At 35.9% G+C, this 20,836-nt stretch overlaps 3 protein-coding genes across 4 annotated transcripts; all 3 read right to left on the reverse strand.

Annotated features, from left to right (window-relative positions):
* Positions 1-2,535: 2,535 nt before the first annotated feature.
* On the reverse strand, positions 2,536-4,881 carry LOC133881658 (embryogenic cell protein 40-like). Its single transcript, XM_062320639.1, has 3 exons — positions 4,749-4,881; positions 3,294-4,654; positions 2,536-3,026 (listed from the first exon to the last, which is right to left on the reverse strand). Exons 2-3 carry the CDS (start codon positions 3,672-3,674, stop codon positions 2,766-2,768), a joined length of 642 nt encoding a protein of 213 aa, XP_062176623.1. The 5' UTR covers positions 3,675-4,654; positions 4,749-4,881; the 3' UTR covers positions 2,536-2,765.
* Positions 4,882-4,983: 102 nt separating this feature from the next.
* On the reverse strand, positions 4,984-9,880 carry LOC133881657 (uncharacterized). 2 transcript variants are annotated; one of them, XM_062320638.1, is made up of 5 exons: positions 9,746-9,880; positions 8,627-9,039; positions 6,866-6,912; positions 5,749-6,751; positions 4,984-5,425 (listed from the first exon to the last, which is right to left on the reverse strand). In XM_062320638.1, exons 2-4 carry the CDS (start codon positions 8,937-8,939, stop codon positions 5,774-5,776), a joined length of 1,338 nt encoding a protein of 445 aa, XP_062176622.1. In that variant the 5' UTR covers positions 8,940-9,039; positions 9,746-9,880; the 3' UTR covers positions 4,984-5,425; positions 5,749-5,773. The 2 variants fall into 2 exon arrangements, with proteins under 2 accessions (XP_062176622.1, XP_062176621.1); XM_062320637.1 differs by having other exon boundaries at positions 8,612-9,039.
* A 2,747-nt stretch (positions 9,881-12,627) lies between these two features.
* Positions 12,628-17,970, reverse strand: LOC133882907 (26S proteasome regulatory subunit 10B homolog A-like). Its single transcript, XM_062322146.1, has 10 exons — positions 17,781-17,970; positions 15,746-15,865; positions 15,145-15,281; positions 14,841-15,002; positions 14,668-14,754; positions 14,449-14,535; positions 14,229-14,366; positions 13,880-14,071; positions 13,676-13,774; positions 12,628-12,991 (listed from the first exon to the last, which is right to left on the reverse strand). The coding sequence occupies exons 1-10, from the start codon at positions 17,881-17,883 to the stop codon at positions 12,917-12,919; spliced, it is 1,200 nt and encodes a 399-aa protein (XP_062178130.1). The 5' UTR covers positions 17,884-17,970; the 3' UTR covers positions 12,628-12,916.
* Between the last annotated feature and the right edge of the window lie 2,866 nt (positions 17,971-20,836).

The following is a 20,836-nucleotide window of genomic DNA, read 5'->3' on the forward strand; positions in this document are numbered from 1 at the left end:
TGCAAACAACTAATTACATCATACCTCAGTTTGCTATCCTATTACGGTCGAATCTCTTGCTGTGATTTCGACAATAGTCGACGATAATGTCGCCGTTAAAAGTGTAAGATATAATTCCTGTTTACATATATATCTACATGCCAAGACCAACTGATTTACCCAACAGCAACAAAACATTTGTCTCAAACACTAACAACAATGGGGAGGAGATTGAAAAAGGATTTGGCCCATTTGGGTGCATTTCGGTGATAGTCTCCAACAGTTTCATAAATGCTATTTTTCTAACTTTCCCAAAGCCAAAGCCAAAGCCGTGAAACCTAAAGTAAGCACTAGATAGTGAAAGCTTGTGCATGCAAACTTGAGAATCATGAGAAATACATTAATATCAATTAGTTATCAGATTGGATGCATTTCCTTTTGAAATGCCAATGGCTTATGGCCACCAATTGGCCATCCACCAGATGGAGAGGGTGGAATCTACGCAAGCATGAGAACCAGTTGCCACCTTTTGGTACAATAAATATGCACACGCCTACCCACTCTATTAAATTATCACTTATTTCAAAAGTGTACAAATGTTTGATTAAATTTAATTAATCATTTAATAAATACTTTAACACTTACTTCTCTTCACATGCAAGTTCAAACCAACACGTGAAATATTTAATTGAAATGTGAGATAAATGAACAAGACAAAGTTTGAACTCAGGACCTCATGTAGATCTAATACCATGCTAATAGAAAGATAGAGATAATAATCATTTAATTAATACTTTAACACATTCAATCTTAATCAGAGGCTACAAGCCCACCACATTGCAATCATCTTAATTAGAACCATTTTCAAGTAGCCTCTCATATGATTATATTGACTTAATTAAGCACCATCGAAATATCTCTCCTCTCTCAAGGATAAGCATAGCTATTTTCTCTATTTTGCAAGTGACCCTTCTCCACTCCAGCCGTCCAAAAAAATAAAATTGCTTTAACACAACCTAAAAGATATCCACTTTAATTAGTATCAGACATCCTTGGTTGTGAAAGCTGATAGGCCACCAAAATTCATTAAAAACCCTAATTTTTGCACCTATATAATTTAGCTAAATAATAGGTTTTAATTAACCAGGTTTTTTTTGGTAGCAATATTTTCTCTTTTATTTGACCTTTATTAGATATTTTCTTCTAGCTTGACAGTGAGAAGGGACCCCTCTGGTTTGTTTCTGTTCTTTTCTCGTCTCTACTCTCTAGAAAAGTGTTTAAGAGAGAGAGAGAGAGAGAGAGAGAGAGAGAGAGTGGTTTCTCAAGTAAGCAAATACTGGTTTGATTGCATTCCATGTCAGATATTTAGTGGGTACATACATGCATGCGCGCACATAAATATATAATCATCCAAAAAGAAAAAAGAGAAACCTGCAGAAACCAGTAGAGAGACAAAGAAATTCCTCTTAAAAAAATTGGCCAAAAGCCAAAGGACACTATTTGGATGCGATAATGGGAATCTATAGACTATAGGTTTAGGCACACATTCACTCAAAAGTATTAACAAATACGTTTGATTCAGACTGAGAGCAACCCCCTGCAAATCCCACCTAAACAAAATTCATGCACAACCTTGAAACACATGCATAGTTTATTCCGATGTGTGTTGAAGTTGTACAATAATTTTGTTAAGGATTGTATTTTTATCGTATCCCTTTGGTTATACTATTAGGGTGGGGTTCTTTTTCTTCTTTTAAAATAAAAAGAATATTATGATGGGTATTTTTGGTTTCAAAAAGCATTATAATGTTGAAAAAAGGTGTTTAAAAAAGACCCAAGTGGAATAAAGATGAGATGAAAGAGTAAAATATAGCATTCCTATATAAGAATTTTGTATTTTAAATTTGTTTGTTAATGTAGTTAATATGAGGAAAAAAATAAAAATAAATAATTTCACTCGAGGGTACCAAACTTTCATCATTTTTTAAAGAAGATACCTAAGCTTTAAACCGTCTCAATTTAAGGTATTCATTTTTTCGAAAAGTCTCAGTTATGAGTTATCTGTTAGGATTTTTCATTAAATCCTATCAAAATTCTCAAAATACTCATGTGTTTATTTTTTTAAAAATAAAAATAAAAATTTTCAAAAATTCAAGCATAAGTATTTTTACAAAAAAAATCTGTTAAATTCTACTTAACACCTAAATTCTAACAATTTTTTTTTCTTTTTTTTTTTTTAAAAAAAAAAGTATTTTGAAAATTTTGATAGAATTTAACGAAAAATCCTAATGGATAACCCTTAATGGAAAGGTTCTTATATAAGGAGAGATGCCCTAAATATAAATTGAGATGGTTTGAAATTAAAAGAAAGAGAAAAATTGAGAAAGTTTTTATGTATACTTATGTGAAGTTCTTAAGAAAGAAGAAAAAAAAAAAAACAAACAAACAAACATTGCAGAAGAACCCTCAAACCTAAACGAGAAGGAATCCCAAATTCCTCATTATCATGTGTTCTTAAAGCTCCTATTTCACAAGGCAGCTAGCTGAGAATTACCATTTCAAAGTCGACCAAACTTTTATTTGTAAACAAAAAAGATGGTGAAATTTCTTAATACATGCATGCACTACGTACCCTATAAATTAAAGCATTGACACAAACTCAAAGCAAATCTACACCAAGAGGCACATGAACACCTCGATCGATCGACAAGAAACAAGCTTTTACAGACAACAGATCATACAGGCACACACGCACATATATATATACATATATAGAGAGGTGAGGTTTAAGCACTGCTATGGTGGCCAGGCAATATATCTTTGATCTTCTCCATCACACTTTTCTTCTCATGATCATGGTGTTGAGAACCAGGACTAGTGGATGAAGTGGTTATGTTTGGGGTATAAACACTACTCGTGGTCGTGGTCTGTGAATTCTCGTCCTTTTGCTTCCCACCACTCAACTTCTCCTTTATTTTCTCCTTTAATCCCTTCTTCTTCCTTCTTCTACCTTCTCCTCCTTCCCCACCTTTTCCTTCATCCTCGGACTGCAATGGCATCAAAATCATCATAACGGGGATTAGTCAGTTATTTACTTGTAAATTATAAAAATGGTGCTGATTTCGACTTGAGTTTTCGTGATAATTAAGTGGATATGAATTCAATCTTAGACTCTACAATTCATCTCTATTTCAGTTAAATATTTAAATTTGTTGAAACTCACTTATTCAGGAAGAGTTGGAACCGACACGTAAAAAGTTTCTTCTCGGCATAAACTTTTAAAATAAATAGTGATTTAACGCGCGTGTACTCACCGAGCAGGAGCTACTGGACCGCTTATACTCTTCATGCTGCTGCTGCTGTACATGCTCTCCGGCACCGGTAGGAGCAGCAGTCCCAGTGACCGGAGTGGTTTCCTTATCCGTTGCAGCGAGCTTTTCGGGCTCGACAGTGGTGGTGACGACACCAGTGAGGTGCATGGGGTTGCCATATTCATCGGATAATTGGACAGGGTTGCCATGTTCATCAGTAAGCTGTATTGGGTTGCCGTACTCATCTCGTATTTCAGCCATTTTAATTAAACTATGAAACTCTGGAAATTCTAGCTTTGCATGATGCAATAACAAATTAAGCAATTGAGCTTTTTTTAAATGGAAAATGTATGACGGTGCAGAAGAAGAGTGCAATTTTTGCATGTAACTGGGATTTTACAAGTGTCGACAATGGTTGCAAAAGAGACAGGAAGAACAGTGCCACGTTAGCCACGTGAGGCCACGTGTTTGTCTCCTGATGACAAATGTTCATAGCTTTGGCTTTTGGGTAGGGATGAGTCCTGATGATACAGAGATATCTAGTAACAGATGTGAACAAAGGCCGAATTAGAATTTTAGGTTTAGAGGACAAATTTTATTTTAAAAAAAATTATTTTTTAGAGGTAAAAAGTAATTTTAAAAGAATTTCGTAATTTGATAAGTAAATTTAATTGTTTAAAGACTGACGTAATAAATGCCCCGTAAACTACTACTTCAGTTTATAAAAAACTTGTAATAAAAATTATAGTACTCCTCGCAACACTCTTAGTAAACTAACATTTTTTAAAAAAAATTCTTCCAAATTGGCTTAAAAGAGTTCATCCGAACTGACATTTTCATATTTATTTTTAATTAGAGCAACAAAACATGCGATTCTCGAATGCATTTTACAAGCTCTAAAAACAAATATCAAATTTAATAACTGAATTCAAGAACAAATTTGAAGAAAAACTGTCCTCGTAAGAATGCTTTAAAACGGAGTAGAAGGCAAAATGTTGTTAAAAAGGAGAGGAACATAGTAAATAACTAAGAATTGCCCTGCTGGGTCCGCTGGATACGAATGACTCCCTTGTTTCCCTAGGGTCTAGAGTTTCTATTTCCAGGTTTTCTTTTCTTTTCTGGTTGTATGGTTATATTCAAGTTCAACACTAAATAGTTAGGTAATCAGGTTAGCCAAAATATAATAAAAGAATATAAAAAAATTAAAAAAAATAAAATAAAATCACACCAAATTTCAGACCTAAATTGTGATTGGTCTCCCCTCTCTGCCATTGAGTTTTGTCCACCAACCACATAAAACTCCTCACGCAAACTCAACACAATTAGTCAATCACATCCCCAGATAAGATTTGAGTTCGGCTTGCCTCCAGTAAAAAAAAAAAAAAAAAAAAATTACTGAAAATCTCTTGTGCAAAAATAAACGGTGAAAATTGCAAAAATGAGGAGAACTCCAATTACCTTGCACGAGGATCTGAAGGCAAGCCAAACTCAACAAATTTATGCCTTGACATAGTTTGTGATATTTCCTGCTTTCATTGCACATCCAGAATTGAAGGCAGAAAAGATGGGAAAACAAAAAGGAAGTTGTAAATCTGAAAAATTTGTCATAACCATACCCAAACTAAGAGCTTTACGTTTTATCAACCACAATCCTCTGTTACTCTGTAGGAACTAACAATTCATCACATGTATATCAGCTGTAACGCAATACATCAACATTAAAACAATTATAAGTCTATTCCCTAGTAAATACCACCGCTTCCACTAAAGCACACAATGCTAGTAAGTGGCCATGATGTTGCCTTTTTGACAGATCCAGAGTTCCCTTAACCATATAAAGGCTCATTTGGATCAAATTCATTTATGTGTCCATGCAAGAAACAATAATATGTACAAAATAAGAATGAGATCACCAGTCTAATGATGCAGTTTCATTCTACTATCTTCTTTTTATATTGAACTGTTCCTTCTATATATTTTCTTTTCTCTTCTTTACAGCCTAACTCAACAAGCTAATGCTGTTGAAATTTCAGTGTGTGTATGCAGAAGCAGATTTTCATAACAAAATCTTGAAGGAAATCTTGCACTCTTCACAATTCTTTCTCCAACTGAGATGTAGAGATCAACACTGGAATCTGTATGCACAAACAACACTGAGTCCAACAAGAATCCCAATAATTTCAATTACCAGATTGTGTGTGTGTGTGTGTGTGTGTGTACATATTGATGCAAAAATGTGTATGTGCGCATGCCCGTGTGCATGTCATGGGGGTCAGGTACTTGGAGGTTTTGAAGTTGATAATTTCAATTTTCACGAAGAAGCCCCAACTCAAATGGAGACGGCGGCATGAAGTAGAAAAGATACAGGACCAACTAGTTATCTCCAAGCAAGGTAAGAGAGAATTTTCAGAAGTGAGTATGGACATAAGCAACATATAAAAGAGGTGAAGATGCTCACCCCCTCCTGGCAGCTTAGGGTTTGCTCACTCCTTGCTTGATTTTGCCCAGAAGAACCCCTTCTTTCTCGCAGAGTGGCTCTCTAACAAGCTTTTAGACCCCTTTGAGCCAAATGAAAAGTGCCGCCTCAGGAAAGGCTTCCCCAAGGAGCTTTTCATGCTGGAACTGAGGCCCATCTTGGGACCTTTCCCATGATGTTCAACACTTTTCAAGCGATCAAGCACAAAAGAATCACCATCAAGATCGCTATCCACAACTCGGTTCCTTGATCTCTTATTTCTAGCCTTCAAATCCATTTCAGCTCTCAGTGCTTTTTCAGACAACTTCAGGGTCTGCTTCTCCCCAAAAGCACATACCGGGCAAGCAGGATCATACTTGTTAATTTCAGGTGTCATATTCTCCAAGCACTCGGCATGATATACATGCCCACAAGTAAGCACGGCAACTACAGAAAGCTCATTATTAGCAATAATCTTTTGGCCACTCCATGAGGATTTCTCAGTCAAAAGCTTTGAGCAAACCCCACAAATTTGCAGATCAACAGAAGGAGAAGTTGAAAATCGACTACTGGATCTGGTTAACTTCTCACGATTAAAGCCAAAGGACTCGCTATCAAAAGACCACCTTTCTCTTCTAGAAGAGGCCATTAGCCCAGAAAAGGCATGCATAGACCAACCATCTGAAGACCCCCCACGGGAGCCCCTAGCTGATTCATTGCTCCACGAAGGGAGCGCTGGCCTTTCTTCAGAAACTGAGTAGCAGTCTGGCCTTTCTTCGGAGATTGAGTAGCTGTCGGGAGACTTGAATCCGGGGATTTGACTATCAGATACTTGCCTTAAAAGCTGATGTCCTGGAGAATGGCGGTGCCACTTTGATGGGGTTGAGCTGGCAGGAGGCAGGTGACCTTGGGACAACAAGGGAGACGCCAACAAAGATGAAGTAGAAGGCATTGAAAGTGATGGTTTCATAGGAGACGGAAATGAAACTGTTGGAGATTCCTTCACCTACATTATGATCCAGAAATGCGGGGGTTCAATAAGGTCATATGTAGGGTACAATGAGAATAAAAGAGAATCATAAAGCGGACAAGAAAGCACCCTTCAGTAGATAGGCTCTACCTGCTCCAAACTCGCATCCATAGAAATATTCCGTGAAATAGATTTATCTGATATAGACACAGAAAAAAGATCAGATACATAACATCAAGGTTACTCAAGGTCAAAATTAGCAACCAAAAAAACAAAACGAGAGAAAGAAGGGTTGGGGGATTCAAACAAATTCCCTCACAAATCTCTCCTCCAAGCAAAATATATCTCTCCTTTTCTCTAGTCTAGACCATATCATCAAAAACAATCAAAAAGCAAATATTACTAAATCATGACATAACGGCAAATATTACAATGAAAATCTGAAAGGCACAATTCAAAGAGTGAATATCACTCCAAAGCAGAAATCAATGGCCATAGGAAGCTGATCATACCACCCTCACTGCATATCCCACAATTAACTCATATAAATGCTACTGAATCAAGTAATTCTTGGACCCCTTCAGTGCATGCATATAAGACCCCATGGCTTAGGGTAAATACAAGTAATAATTGCCTGCCTCATGGAAGAGAAGCCCCATTTCATGTAATTTCAAATGGCCACAGGAATATATTAAATGAATTTGACCTTTATCCATCCTTTCCATACAATTGTATTTTGTAGAGCATAACCACCTTATTCCTAACACTTTCATTTATCCCTTTTGCTTCATGCTTTAATTGCAAGTTTAGCCATTCCTCTAATTCCTAACAACTACAATTTGTAGTGTAACCTTGGTAATGCCAAAATTGGAAAGCCGTCAACCTTTGTTCTCTAACGTCAGGATGGTGTCTTTCTCTCCCTTTACTTTCACATAAAACAAGTTGGGTGTACCCTCACGGTCAGCTTCATATAATCTTCTTTGGTGTCTTGCTTACAAGTTTCTCCTTCCCCATTCATCTTGGCAGCACAAGACCCCCAAAACTGAGCCTTGCCCTGGATAGTTTCCCTACAGCGAATACTTGTAAGAGTAGAAGGTAAAAAGAGATAAGGAAGAGAGAGAGGAGGGGGAGGGGGAGAGAGGGGGGGGGGGGGGCATCAAGCAGCACACCATTCATTTTCCCACTGTCCCCAGCTTTGTTACAATGTATTTCACTACGTCTTCAGCAAGACATTCCTATCTGACAGTCAATTTTCTTCAGCTCTAGCAGCATAGGGGATGGCTTAACGATACATCCCCCCTGCTACCATTGTTAGGGTAGTTTGGGAGGGAAAAAAAAGATAGTAAATTTTTGTGAAACCTTCAACTTCTCGGTCCCTATCTAGAAGAAAATAAAACCACTTACCCCTCCTTTGTCTGTCCTTGATCATCTCAAAACATCCATACTATCGCCTAAAGCGTTCCACGGGTCTAATTTTTCTGCCATATCTCTATAATAATCTCCAGACATAACAATTGACTGAAAGGCCCTTCTCTTTATTTTCAGTAAAGTCACCTTAAAAACAATAGTTTGATAAAAATGCAAAAGAGACTAAATTTTTATAAGTAATTGATACAAAACTAATTGAATCTTTTAAAGAACATATCTAACCAAACATTAAACGATCTTACCTATCAAAAAAAAACATTAAACAATCTTACAATATCCAATTGAACAAGGGATTAATTTAAAATCTTAATAATAGGCATTACTCTACCATTGCACCATGTGGAGAGAGAGAGAGAGAGAGAGAGAGAATTGGCATGTTTATCTCACATCTACAGTGAAGCACGAAAAAATATTTTATAAACCCACACATATCTAAGAAATTCACTCCACCACAGTTAAAGAGCTTACAATTTTGAAAGGTACCTGAAGCAGGAGTCCTAACATGCCCAGCAGTTCCCTCAGAAATCGGGGACTTCTGCCATGTACATCTTCGAGAATTCTCCAATGGGCTACCCTCCTCAGCAGACGATGGCTCATATTTAATTTCCGATCGATCGTTCCGGCTCACCCCATCTGATAACCAACCTATAGAAGTTTCTTCGCCAGCTACTCGCCCTCGGTTATCCCACCGAAAGCTCCATGTTGGCGAATACCGAATGTTACGGTGCAAAATTTCTCCACTCGATCCATTTGGTATAGTCTTATCTCTAGCAGCAACACAACAAGCAGACCCCATACTCAAACACACCACAACTTTAAGCTCTAATACCAATCCCCCAACTATCACTCACAGCCTCAAAACTTCAAACTCAGCTAAAAATCCCAATACCATCACTCTACAAGAAAACCCAAAAAGAAAAAAGAAAAAACCATCAACATAATCATCGATAACATAACAATCGTACTTGAAATGAGCAATCCCTAATCATATCTTGGAAGATTAAACTAAACATTGAAACAAAATTGAGAAGCAGAACACAATCAATTCCAATTCCTAACAACAAAGAATTACCCGATACCAAACAAAAAAAAAAATCACTTTAGCCACCGAAAACCATCGCCGTTTAGAATTGGGTTCTAGGGTTTCATAGCACCGTCCTTTCAATTTTAATCCAAAGCAAAGAAATATCTTTTCCCAAGTCAATAGAAACATTGACTTTTCAAAAGAAACCCTACAGTTCCACAATAATTGATTTCCCAAAATCAGATAAAACAGTTTTTTTTTCCCTACTTACCACAAAAAAAAAAAAAAAAAAAAAAATACCCACTGAAAAAAGCTGCACAGAGAACACAAACAACGGCAACGAAGAAGCCAGAAGCTATAAGCAATAAAAAGGGGCTTGGAATCGGATAAATCTGCTACTCCTAAGGGAGCTTAGAGTGAGTCCAAATCAGAAACCCTAAAAATAGAGATTGAGAAAAGAAAAAATCGAATTCAAACACTGCCAGAGAGATCCGAAATTGGTGCAGAAAAAACAATAATAATAATTAAAGCATTTCAAAATTTTGAAATTTGACGAACCGCACCCAATCGAACCGTACCTTTGTGCAGAGCCTGAAGAGCCGCAGCAGAGAGAGTTTTAGAGAGAGAGAGAGAGAGAGAGTCTTAGAGAGAGAGTGAGGCTGAGTGCTATTCTGTGCTGTGGAAGAAAAGGGAGGGAGGGGGGTGAGGTCGTTTTAGACGGCTTCTTTTAACGGCGTTGGAGGGTGTTGCTGGTTGCGTTCAGTGAGGACTGAGGAGCCGTTAGATTTGACAGCGTTTTGTGAAGCAGGATGTGAGAGAATATTTGCCACGTAATTTTTTACCCCCTTTTTTTTCCCGGTAAATATCCAAACTAGGGAAAAGAATCGAAAAGAAAAACTAATTTTCTCTCGAAAAATGCGATCCTCCTTAATCAAATTAAATTATTTAATTTCAAAAAAAAAATTAAATTATTTAATAGCCGGCATAATAAATATTATGCACTACAGTCACAGTCAAATATAATTATTTAGTAACTAATGTGATAGGTACTATATAAACTATCACATTAGTTTATAAAGAACGTATAATAAATTGTAATACCTTTAGGAGCACTCGTAATTTTTTAGCATGTACAATGTTGAAAATAGAGATCTTCAACTACTCGATTACTAGCAATTCAGACAATAAATATAAGAGAGCTTCTACGGAGCCTATACGCCTTCACAGATCTCAAACACATCCAGCCAACCTGCTCGAGTAAATGAGTTAATAAAGGCTCTTTCATATTTATTGTTCAGATTGTTAACGATTCGAATGATAAATTGTTGAAAATCCAAATTTCAATGCTAAAAGATTGTACATACTCAAATATCTCTTCATTAAAAAAAAAAAAAAAAAAAAGAACAAAACCCCTAATAAATGACTATTAATAATTGACGGTCGAATCATTCATATAACCCAATTGGAGATGTTGTAACTTGACTTTTGGGAATTATTATTATTATTATTATTATTATTATTATTATTATTATGGTTTGATGGTAACTTGTGCAGTAAGCGGAGTGCGCAGTACACATTCCATGCTTTTCACGATGAACAAAAGCATATGATGAGGTTAATTTCATAAAAGAGTCTCAAAAGTCATTGTTCTATCCAATTATTTTTCCTCATAGTCTCCTAGATCAGATTCCTTTCTCATACTTTACATTTTTTTATTCTTAACGGCTCATTCTATTTCATAGGTTGTTTTCTCTCTGACTCGAACCCGGCGTAACGTACAACATGGCTTTAATATCAAATGATATGTGACGTCCCACATCGCTTGAGAATAGGAATGTGCTTATATATATAAACGCATCATTCTTGACACAACGCGTTTTAAAGTCATAATGGCAATGAACGTATCAAAACTCCGCAGTTAAACGTGTTTCTGTAAGAGTAGTACCATAATGGGTGACTATCTGGAAAGTCTAGTTTGAGGAAGTCAAAAGCAGACAATATTGTGTCATTGAAAGTGGGTTGTTACATGATATAAACCTTACGTATAACTCACTCTTGAAAACCCGCTTACACGAAAATGATGTTAACCCTTTTCAACTTGATATAGACTTTATCATTGAAAATATGAGATATTTATTATTTTATTTGATACAATTTGTAAATATAAATTGAGTTGGAGGAAACTTAATAGAGCATGTGATGTACGGTAAAATCACGTACTCTAAGGTACATATCAGTTTAATAGATTGAATTTTATTTTATTTTATTATTATTAATCTTTGTTTAGGCCTTAATTATGAATTGAGCTGAGTAGGGTCTTGTCACACTGTTATTTTGTTCTTCCTTTTTTTAACTTGTGGGGTGGATGTCAACATTTTACTTTTGGCTTTGATGAAGATTAGGTAGGAAGATAATTTGTCAGTTGTCCTTAAGACACAGAAATTGTTTTAATAAGGAACATTTTTATGTTAGCAAATAGCAACATCTGAAATAAAATAAATAAATAAATAAATAAATCTTTTTTTTTTTTTTTGACAAAAGAAATAACCATTGAATTAATTATAGGTTTAGGTGGTGGAAGTTTGACTGTGCAAGAGAATGAATCGTGTACGTAAATGGAATATTTGTGCCTAACCAATGTTGTTCAACCTTCAACCCACAGTTTCAGAGTCAACAAGGATGGGTTGTTTGTCGGATTAAAGGGTTGGGTTGCAAGATGTCGGCAGCCTCATGTTAATGGATACATAAGTCCAAATTCATGTTCTGTTCGGACAGATATCTAGACAGTTTGAACAGAACAGACAAATGTTGATACTGTTTGAACCCTACTTATTCAAACTGCCTAGGTTTTTATATGCGCAAGTAGGATCCGAACAACTTTTCACATGAGACTAGTCGTTACACGAGATCCCATTCCCTTTCAAAGTATACCATTGTAATTATTTGTCTTTCTTGTGTTTTCCTAAAATTAATTTGTGGCTTTTAAGAATCCAAATTAATGAGAATTCAAATTAGTCTTTTGACTTTTCTTTTTTTTTCTTTTTTTTTTTTTTGAGGTGTCCGCTACAAGTGAGATTTTGGAAAGGTCACCGTCGAGCAGTGGCTTGTAAGTCGTAATGCTAACAGACGCCAAGTCATGGTATGAATAATTAAAAATCAATGTCAATGGGGATTAGGCAAATAAAGTGACCAACCGCAGGGCTACAAGGAAGCCCCCCCCCCCCCCCCCATATTTTAACACCATGAATCAACTCTCTGTTTAAAAAGATGGCAATTATCCAAACACCAACAACCATTCAGTAAAATTTGTGATTGTAGAAGTTGATTTATTATGAAGAGAATGTTTGGAAGGATCCAGATCCCCCCTAATACGCTGTCCAAAATGCTAATGAGAAAACTCTTATGGAGTCCACCTGCCTAAACAAAGAGGTAATCTGTCTGAAACTTGCTTGGACATGTATAGGATAAGGGCTTACTAACATTTGCGACCCATATTGCTTGCAAATAAAATAAGTTCAATAACAATCTAACCAACAAAATTGTTGATCTCTAACCTACAGAAAGTGAAATTTGTGCTAATGCAAATCCTGAAATAATTGAGGATGGAAAAGCAGATCCCACATTTTGTGGACAAGTATAATTTAAATTGTAGGTTCTCAAATTTCCATGAATGGGACTTTGATGGGAGATTTCAAATTCAATGAAACTAAGCACAAGATTGAAATAAAAGGAGCACGATAAACTGGGTTTCATTCCTTCCCAAAATCAGTATTGTAGTGAGCGCTTGATTCAAGTTTCTTTGCTTCATTTAGTTTCCGGACAGCCTGAAACAATACCACCACACAAAGTTAAAGTGAGAACACACGCAAACAGGTTTCAGGAGAATATATTTCAGACAATTACACCATCAGGATCGATTATATGCAAACACACTTAGAGAGTATCAGACAAATTTGAGTGTCATGTTTTGGAAAGCACCAATTCATCAGCATCACATGCCCAAGAGATACGTAGAGAAAGCAGCACTCAAGTTAGGTACTTCCACCGACTGTATAATTGCCACAAAAAGATGCAGTTGAAACTCGTTCGGATTAGGAAACAAGGTCATACACGACGTTTCCAAGCGGAGTAGTGTCATACTTTTTTAATTTTTAGCTTTTCTTTTTCTTTTTTTTTGGAGGGGGGGAGTGGTTAGATCGTAGATAGAAATATTAAGATGATCAACACAAGCGCCTTTCATAACAAACCAGTGCAAAAGTGGCAACATGGGAAATACCATCAACTTCATTTTAAGCATTTCAAAACGCAAAGAAAGAGTGAAAAGAAAAGAAATGAAAGTTCACAAGATGCTTGCTAAGGTCCATGGTGAAACAAATGGAGCATCTAGCAGACAGCCAGACAGGCCATTGCCACGGAATGGCATAAATGAAGCAAATCTAACAATCACTAAATTATCCTTTTTAAGGCAATCACCAATCTAATATGATTTCCAGAGAGCAACACTTTACCTTCATAAAATCTTCGTGGATGACATAATCACGCTCTGCACGGATTGCAGACATCCCAGCTTCAGTGCAAACATTACGAAGATCAGCACCATTGAACCCCTGAAGTGAATGCAGCAAATTAAATATTCAGGTAAAGGGTGTGAATGAAAGTTTTGTGCGTGGAAAATATGAAAGTTTTGTGCGTGGACAATATGTTGGGCTTACCTCAGCAAGCTTTACAACTGCTTCATAGTCAATGTCACCATGTTTGGCAATTCCAGCAGCATGGATTTTTAGGATTTCCATTCTGGATTGTTCATTAGGCAATGGAATTTCAATTTTCCGGTCTAGTCGCCCCGGACGGAGAAGTGCAGGGTCCAGAACATCTGGTCTGTTTGTAGCCATAATCATTTTAACCTAGGCAACCCAGCCCAAATTCTATCACTTTTCAATAACGAACATACCACCACCTTCAAAAATATGCGGTAGGTAGCAATATATGTTTAAAGTAGTGAAAACAAGTGTGCATAGGTTATGCGCAACAAAATCAACAAATTCACATAACCAAACTTACCTTCCCAAGCTGGTCAAAACCATCCAGCTGGTTAAGCAACTCCATGAGGGTCCTCTGGATTTCACGGTCTGCACTGGTTCCCTCGCTAAAGCGACGTCCACCAATGGCATCGATCTCATCCATAAATATGATGCACGGCTTTACCAGAAGAAATTGATAGTAAGAAATTATATTAGAAATCTCAGAAATGGGAACTGTTTCAAGCAACATGAGCTCTTACTTGGTGATCACGTGCATAACCAAACATTTCCCGTATCAATCTTGCACTTTCACCTATATATTTATCAATTATTGCGCTTGATACTACCTATATCCACAACAAAAGTAAACATCAAATTTCAATTTAATGAACAAATTAAACAGGAAGATTTCTTTTGGCAAGTAAAATTAAACAGCAACACTATATCAGTATTGATAAACAATAATAAAAAATTAAAACCTTCAAAAAATTGGCATCTATGTTGCTTGCAATTGCTCTGGCTAATAATGTCTTTCCCGTACCAGGAGGTCCATAGAGAAGAACACCCTGAAACATTTGACAAAGCTTCTCCATTGATATTCTTTTTATAACTAGACCACTAACCAACACAAGATTTGTTTAAATGAAATTACCTTGGGAGGTTTGATTCCCACCCTAATAAAGAGCTCAGGATTCATTAGAGGCAGCTCTATAGATTCCCTGAGTTCTCGAATTTGATCTGACAGCCCTCCCACTGCAGAGTAGCTAATATTGCCCGGGTCTTCATGAAGCATATTATATACAACGGGATCAACCTGTAAAAAAATGTCACACCATGATAGTAAATATAGACATTTTAGCAATCTGTTTATTTGTTTAAATAAATCTAAAATATTAAATAATGATCAGCACAGAAATCTGTTAATGTATCCAATTTCACATGATCAAGATAATTACTTCACGAGGAAGAGCCCGCATGATTGTCAGAGTAGTCATATCAAGCACCACTCGAGTTCCTGAAGTTAGTTTTTCCTTGTCTACCTTGCTACGACAGCCAACCACATACCTTGGTCCACTGCTTGCTTTAACTATCACTGAAACAGCACAGATGATATCCATTAGTTCTGCCATTGTCTACCAGATCCACCCAACCAACCAATCCCTTTCCCCAAAAAAACTCGGTGAAGAAGAAAAAGAAGACTTCATTATCAAATTTTAGACATAAATACATCACATATCTATGTATTAAACTCTCTATTAGCAGAAACAATAACAGCAGAACAAGAAAATATATGGGAAATGGAGTTCACAACTGTGTAATCCAGCTCATAAATTGCATTGATGGCACCACCGGAAGTGCTGAAGCATAAAGCCTGAGATATGTTATACCTCTGCAGGCTAGACCAATATATTGAATATATGAAGGTAGCTTATTTGAGAAGGGAGGGGGGGAGGGAGGGACTTTGAAGCATGACTGGGATGAGAAAAGAGAGTATAATGTTTGTAAATAACTTCAGATAAAGTCACAGACAAAGACGCCACAAAAGGTTCATATTACATCGTTCATTGTCAAGAGGCCTGAGAACTTCGCCTATGATCTGGCCAACGCTCTGAAGGGACTTGAGATCGTCTTCAGTTTTATTGAATTCCTTTTTTGCAGCCCGCAAGTTCTCTCTCCCTGCATACATCCAATTCCAAAAAGTGTTAGCTACAGCCATGATGAGACAGAAAAATCAGCAAAGGTATGGATAGAAAAATTCAAATATGGCACAAATCTATCCCAAATACAAGCAAAGAAAATAAATCAAGGAAGACTTGAAAGAAGTGTGGTACCCAAGATTTTTTTCCCCTTTTTATGGTCAATGCAATTTTTTTTTTCCACCAAAACATATCACATCTGTTGAAGTATACACATATGAGTGAAAGTGCTTAAATCCCACATAAAGTAACAGTGACAAAACCGAATGGTTGACATCACATAGGTTTTAGGTTATGTGGCAACCCAAAATGTTATATCAAAACTTGACTTGGAGAATTCCCCCAGATATTTATCTGGGTATGCTTAAATCCCATGTAGAATAACAGTGACAAAACTGGGAAGGTTTTAGGTTAATGCGGTATCCCAGTATGTTATATCAAGACCCGACTTGGAGAATTCCCCCAAATATTTATATGGGGATGCTTAAATCCCACGTAGAGCAATAGAGACAAACTGGGTGAACGATTTAACATAAGTTTAGGTTAATGCAGTATCCCAGTATGTTCTGTCAAGACCCGACTTGGAGAGACCCGACTTGGAGAATTCCCCCAAATATCTATCTGGGGATGCTTAAATCCCATGTAGAGTCATAGTGATAAACTGAGTGGTTGATATAACATAAGTTTTAGGTTAATGTGGTATCTCATTATGTTATATCAAAACCCGACTTGGAGTTTATTGAAAGAAGAAAAAAAAAACCTGACTTGGAGAATTCCCACAAATATTTTTCTGGGGATGATTAAATCCCATGTAGAGTAACAGTGACAAAACCAAATGGTTGAGATAACATAAGTTTTAGGTTAATGTGGTGTCCCAATATGTTATATCAGGACCTGACTTGGAGAATGCCCCCAAATATTTATCTGGGGATGCTTAAATCTCACGTAGAGTAACAGTGACAAATTGAGTGGTTGAATAACATAAGTTTTAGGTTAATGTGGTATCCCAATTTATCATATCAAGACCTGACTTGGAGAATCCCCACAAAAATTTATCTGGGGATGCTTAAATCCCACGTAGAGTCACAGTGACAAACTGAGTGGTTGAGATAACATAAGTTTTAGGTTAATGTGCTATCCCTATATGTTATATCAAGACCTATCTTTGAGAATTCCCCCAAATATTTATCTGGGGATGCTTACATCCAACGTAGAGTAATAGTGACAATCCGCAAGGTTCATTTGTCTGTTTGCCAACAGAATTGAATCAGAATTCTTCTCTATTCATCTCTACTTTTTTCAAAAATAAATTATATTTTATATAACTTTTTCAAATTTTATCTCACAAAGTCAAACTTCGAAATTCGCGCAATGAATCAGAATTCTATTCTAAGTTCAAAAAATTCAATTCCCAAACGCGCATGAACTATGAACAAAAAGTCTAGAAGCAGCTTTTCTTCCAACTAGCTCCGATCCCTGAGTAAGCTCACAATCACTGCCGACACTAACCCGTACAAAATCTTAAAGTAACAACCAGTTCCTTGCAAAAGATCTCAAAACTTGCAAATGCACAGAACACAAAGTACTCGCCCGGATCTATAATCGCAATGACAAGGTCCCCATTCAAAACTTTCCTTATATGATACAAAAATTTTCTCCTAAGCACCAAACTGAATTCAACTCTCTGAAATGCTTAATTAGACAAACACACAGCCTAAGCTCTCAAAACAGTTGAAACATTCATTCATTCATGCAAGAAACAAACAAGTATGGAAAAGAAAAGCCAGCAAAATCAACCGGAAATGACAACATTAGGAACCCTAGAAAATGGATCGGATTTGAGAATGCTTTTTGGGGTTTTTGGGTTTTGGTGCGAGGGGATTGGGGAAACGGACCTGCTCGGACTCTGGATTCGAGCTCCTTATGGGAGAGGAGCTTTTTACGGTGCTCCGTGAGCGCTGTACGACGTCGTACGGATTCCTCCGACTCGCTGGACATCCCGGCTGTTCGCCTTGCTGATCAAGCAAAAGGAGAAAAGGAGGAGGAGGAGGAGAGAGAGAGAGAGAGAGAGAGAGAGAGAGAGCTCTAAGTGCTTGTGCAACCGGTGTTTGTTGGTATTTTTATAGCCATTTTTTTCAATATTAATTCTTTTTTTTAATCAGTGTTTACCTTTTTTAAATGGACATAATATTTAGAGAAGAGAAATACCATTTTGTATTCATAATCTTTCTTTTTGGATCCTTCTTCCATACTTTTTTTAAAAATAAAAAATAAATTCCGCCATTATTCATGGCTGATTTTAGAAAATGAAGAACATGACAAGGATGAGGATGAGACATGAGAAAATACTAAATAGTAAGTCGTAATATTTATTATATTACAAAAATAACAAATACTAATTTTATAAAATGTTAATTTTTTAATTTGATAAGAAAATTTAGGCGACAAAATATTTTAAGGCCTCGTTTAGTTCGCTGAATAAATCATTGGAATGGAATGATTATTCCATAGAAATAGTCATTCATTTGATTGCTTGGTACGTTTGGGTGTTCAATTTTTTAAAATCTAAATTTAACTATAATTTACTGTACAAATTTCAAAGCAAAATAAAGTTGAAAAATATGTTTTGATGGTTTAACTTCCTGGGACAAAATTAGAAAAAGTTGGATAAAATTTTATTTGTTTTTGAAAAATTGCGAATACCAATAGAATTTGTTTTTGAAAAACAATGCACCCAAACATCCATTATAAGGGTTTATTCCATGAAATAGTTATTCCCTTACAAAGAGGAATACATATTCCTCTAAAAAATGAGAGGAATAGTTTGTAAAAAAAAAAAAAATGAGAGGAATAGTTATTCCTACAGAAATAGACTAAAAAAAACCAAAGCAAACCCCTTATAGTGGTTGGCCGATCACCCCAATGGGTAGTCGACCAGCCACAAAAAGAGCCGAGGGTGGTGTGACCACCCTCGGAGCATTTGGAGGTGGCACAGGCTACCCCTGACTGGCTTCTGGGGTGACCGCGTCCATGCACCCCGAAAACCACTCTGATGGTGGTTGTGGTCATCCCCAGCTCTTTGGTTTTTTTTTTTAAAAAAAAAAAATTAATAATTTGAGTTTTTTCTTTTTGAAAAAAAAATAATGTGAAATTTTTTAGTAATTTTGATTTGATTTAAATTAAAGTATATGAATTATTACCAAACTAAAAAGTAAGAATAACCATTTCATTCCACTCTCTATTATTCCTGGTAATAACTATTTCATTTTCCAATAGAATACTCATTCTATAAATCAAACGAGGCTTAAAAGTTCTAAATGAAGTTAATCCTTTCATTAAAAGCACGTCAAGAAGTTTGATAAAGATATTAAAATGAAAAATTTTGGTTTTGATTTAAAAAAAGGTGATTTTTTTTTGTTGCTTTTGAAAAAGATATTTTATATTTTGAATTATTTTTTAATAATTTTGAGAAAAGTATATTTTGTTTTGAAAATATTTTTCACGTCAGTTACCAAACGTTGTCTTTTATTTCTTATACTACAATGCTTACAATGCTGAAAAAGATGATGAGTTTGTTTGTAAATGCTTTTTAGAGTGTATTTTTTTTTTAAGTATTATGATGTGACATAAATGTTAAAATAATTTTAAGTATTTTGTAAGTATTTTGTATTTTGAATTATTTGTTAATGTTTTTTATTTTAAAAAGAAAAATATATATATATATATATCAAACAAAGCTGAAAACAAATTGAGATTCATATCAATTAGGTGCCCAAATTGCAATTTGGGCACATGGACTCTCATGTGGGACCCAGCTGTCCTAGTAGGTGGTCATATAACTCAAAATTTATTTGAGCAGTTGGGTCTCACATGAACTCTCTCACAAATGTTGTCGTGGATCCTCATCCAACTGGGACATTGGTAATATTTTGTCTTAGACTCTAGGGTTTTAATTTTTTCTAATGATTAAAAAAAAGTTATAATTTATGCGAGTTAAGCAAGTTGACCCAAAATTGACCCATCTATCAATTGTGTATAATCAAGTCAACCCATTGATTCAAAGGCTAATTTACTAAATCATCATCTACTAATTTCGTGTTAGGTTCATATCGAATTCACAAATCACGTAAAAAAATTACCGCCATAATTCTACAACAGCATCCTAGACATTTGAATAAAACTAACAATAATTTATCTCTCAAATGATGGGCAAAAGTGAACCGAACGATTTGGAAGATACAATTAAAATGGATGCATGGTTAGGTTACAGATAGGGATCGCAATTTCAAAGTGGTTTGGCCACCTTGCATTTGATCAAAAGGGGGTGGTCGAGCCACCCTCACACACACACACACACACACACACACACACACATATATATGTATATATATTTAATATACTAATATATTTATTAAAAAAATATCACAAGTGACACATGTCATAATCTAATTGGTACTGGTCTGACATTTAATTTAACAGTTTCTATTTAAAAGAAGAAGAATACGGAAGTTGAGTGCATGGACCTATTTGTTATTTTTGCATACCACATTGAGCTCTCGTATCATTTTTATACCACAATAAGCTTATTGCAAATCGGTATAACCACAAGGACTGATTTTACTTCTTTTTTTTCTTTTTCTTTTTCTTTTCATAATGACATCCACATAGCTTCCTTTTGGCTTCCCAAGTTCATCTGAAATTTCAGGATGGAGTCAGTGAGTGAATGGAGACCACTATACAAATCCATGATCTCATTTGAATCCTAATAATATTGTAAGTGAAAATTGTCTAATTATGATGTTCAGAATGAGTGGTTTTGGGAGAGAGAGGAAAGGAAGGGTGGTTGAACCTTTCAAACAAATGGAACCGTTTATGACTCTTAATTCATTGGCACTGCTAAAAAAAGGCACCAAACCAAACAGAAATCATCCACTGTAAAAATCTATCTCCA

This window comes from Alnus glutinosa, chromosome 11 (genome assembly GCF_958979055.1).
Source record: "Alnus glutinosa chromosome 11, dhAlnGlut1.1, whole genome shotgun sequence".
Lineage (NCBI taxonomy): Eukaryota > Viridiplantae > Streptophyta > Magnoliopsida > Fagales > Betulaceae > Alnus > Alnus glutinosa.

What these genes read in the sequence shown, in the direction of transcription:
- LOC133881657 (XM_062320637.1), bottom strand. Translation starts at nt 8,939, where the DNA reads ATGGGGTCTGCTTGTTGTGTTGCTGCTAGAGATAAGACTATACCAAAT. An exon ending in TTCAGGTACCTTTCAAAATT is followed by an intron (nt 6,913 to 8,611) that starts GTAAGCTCTTTA and finishes TGTCTATATCAG; the next exon opens with ATAAATCTATTTCACGGAAT. An exon ending in TGGATGCGAGTTTGGAGCAG is followed by an intron (nt 6,752 to 6,865) that starts GTAGAGCCTATC and finishes ATCATAATGTAG; the next exon opens with GTGAAGGAATCTCCAACAGT.
- LOC133882907 (XM_062322146.1), bottom strand. Translation starts at nt 17,883, where the DNA reads ATGTCCAGCGAGTCGGAGGAATCCGTACGACGTCGTACAGCGCTCACG. An exon ending in TGCGGGCTCTTCCTCGTGAA is followed by an intron (nt 15,003 to 15,144) that starts GTAATTATCTTG and finishes ATTTTTTTACAG; the next exon opens with GTTGATCCCGTTGTATATAA. An exon ending in GTTATGCACGTGATCACCAA is followed by an intron (nt 14,367 to 14,448) that starts GTAAGAGCTCAT and finishes CTTCTGGTAAAG; the next exon opens with CCGTGCATCATATTTATGGA.
- LOC133881658 (XM_062320639.1), bottom strand. Translation starts at nt 3,674, where the DNA reads ATGCAAAAATTGCACTCTTCTTCTGCACCGTCATACATTTTCCATTTA. An exon ending in GGTCCAGTAGCTCCTGCTCG is followed by an intron (nt 3,027 to 3,293) that starts GTGAGTACACGC and finishes ATGCCATTGCAG; the next exon opens with TCCGAGGATGAAGGAAAAGG.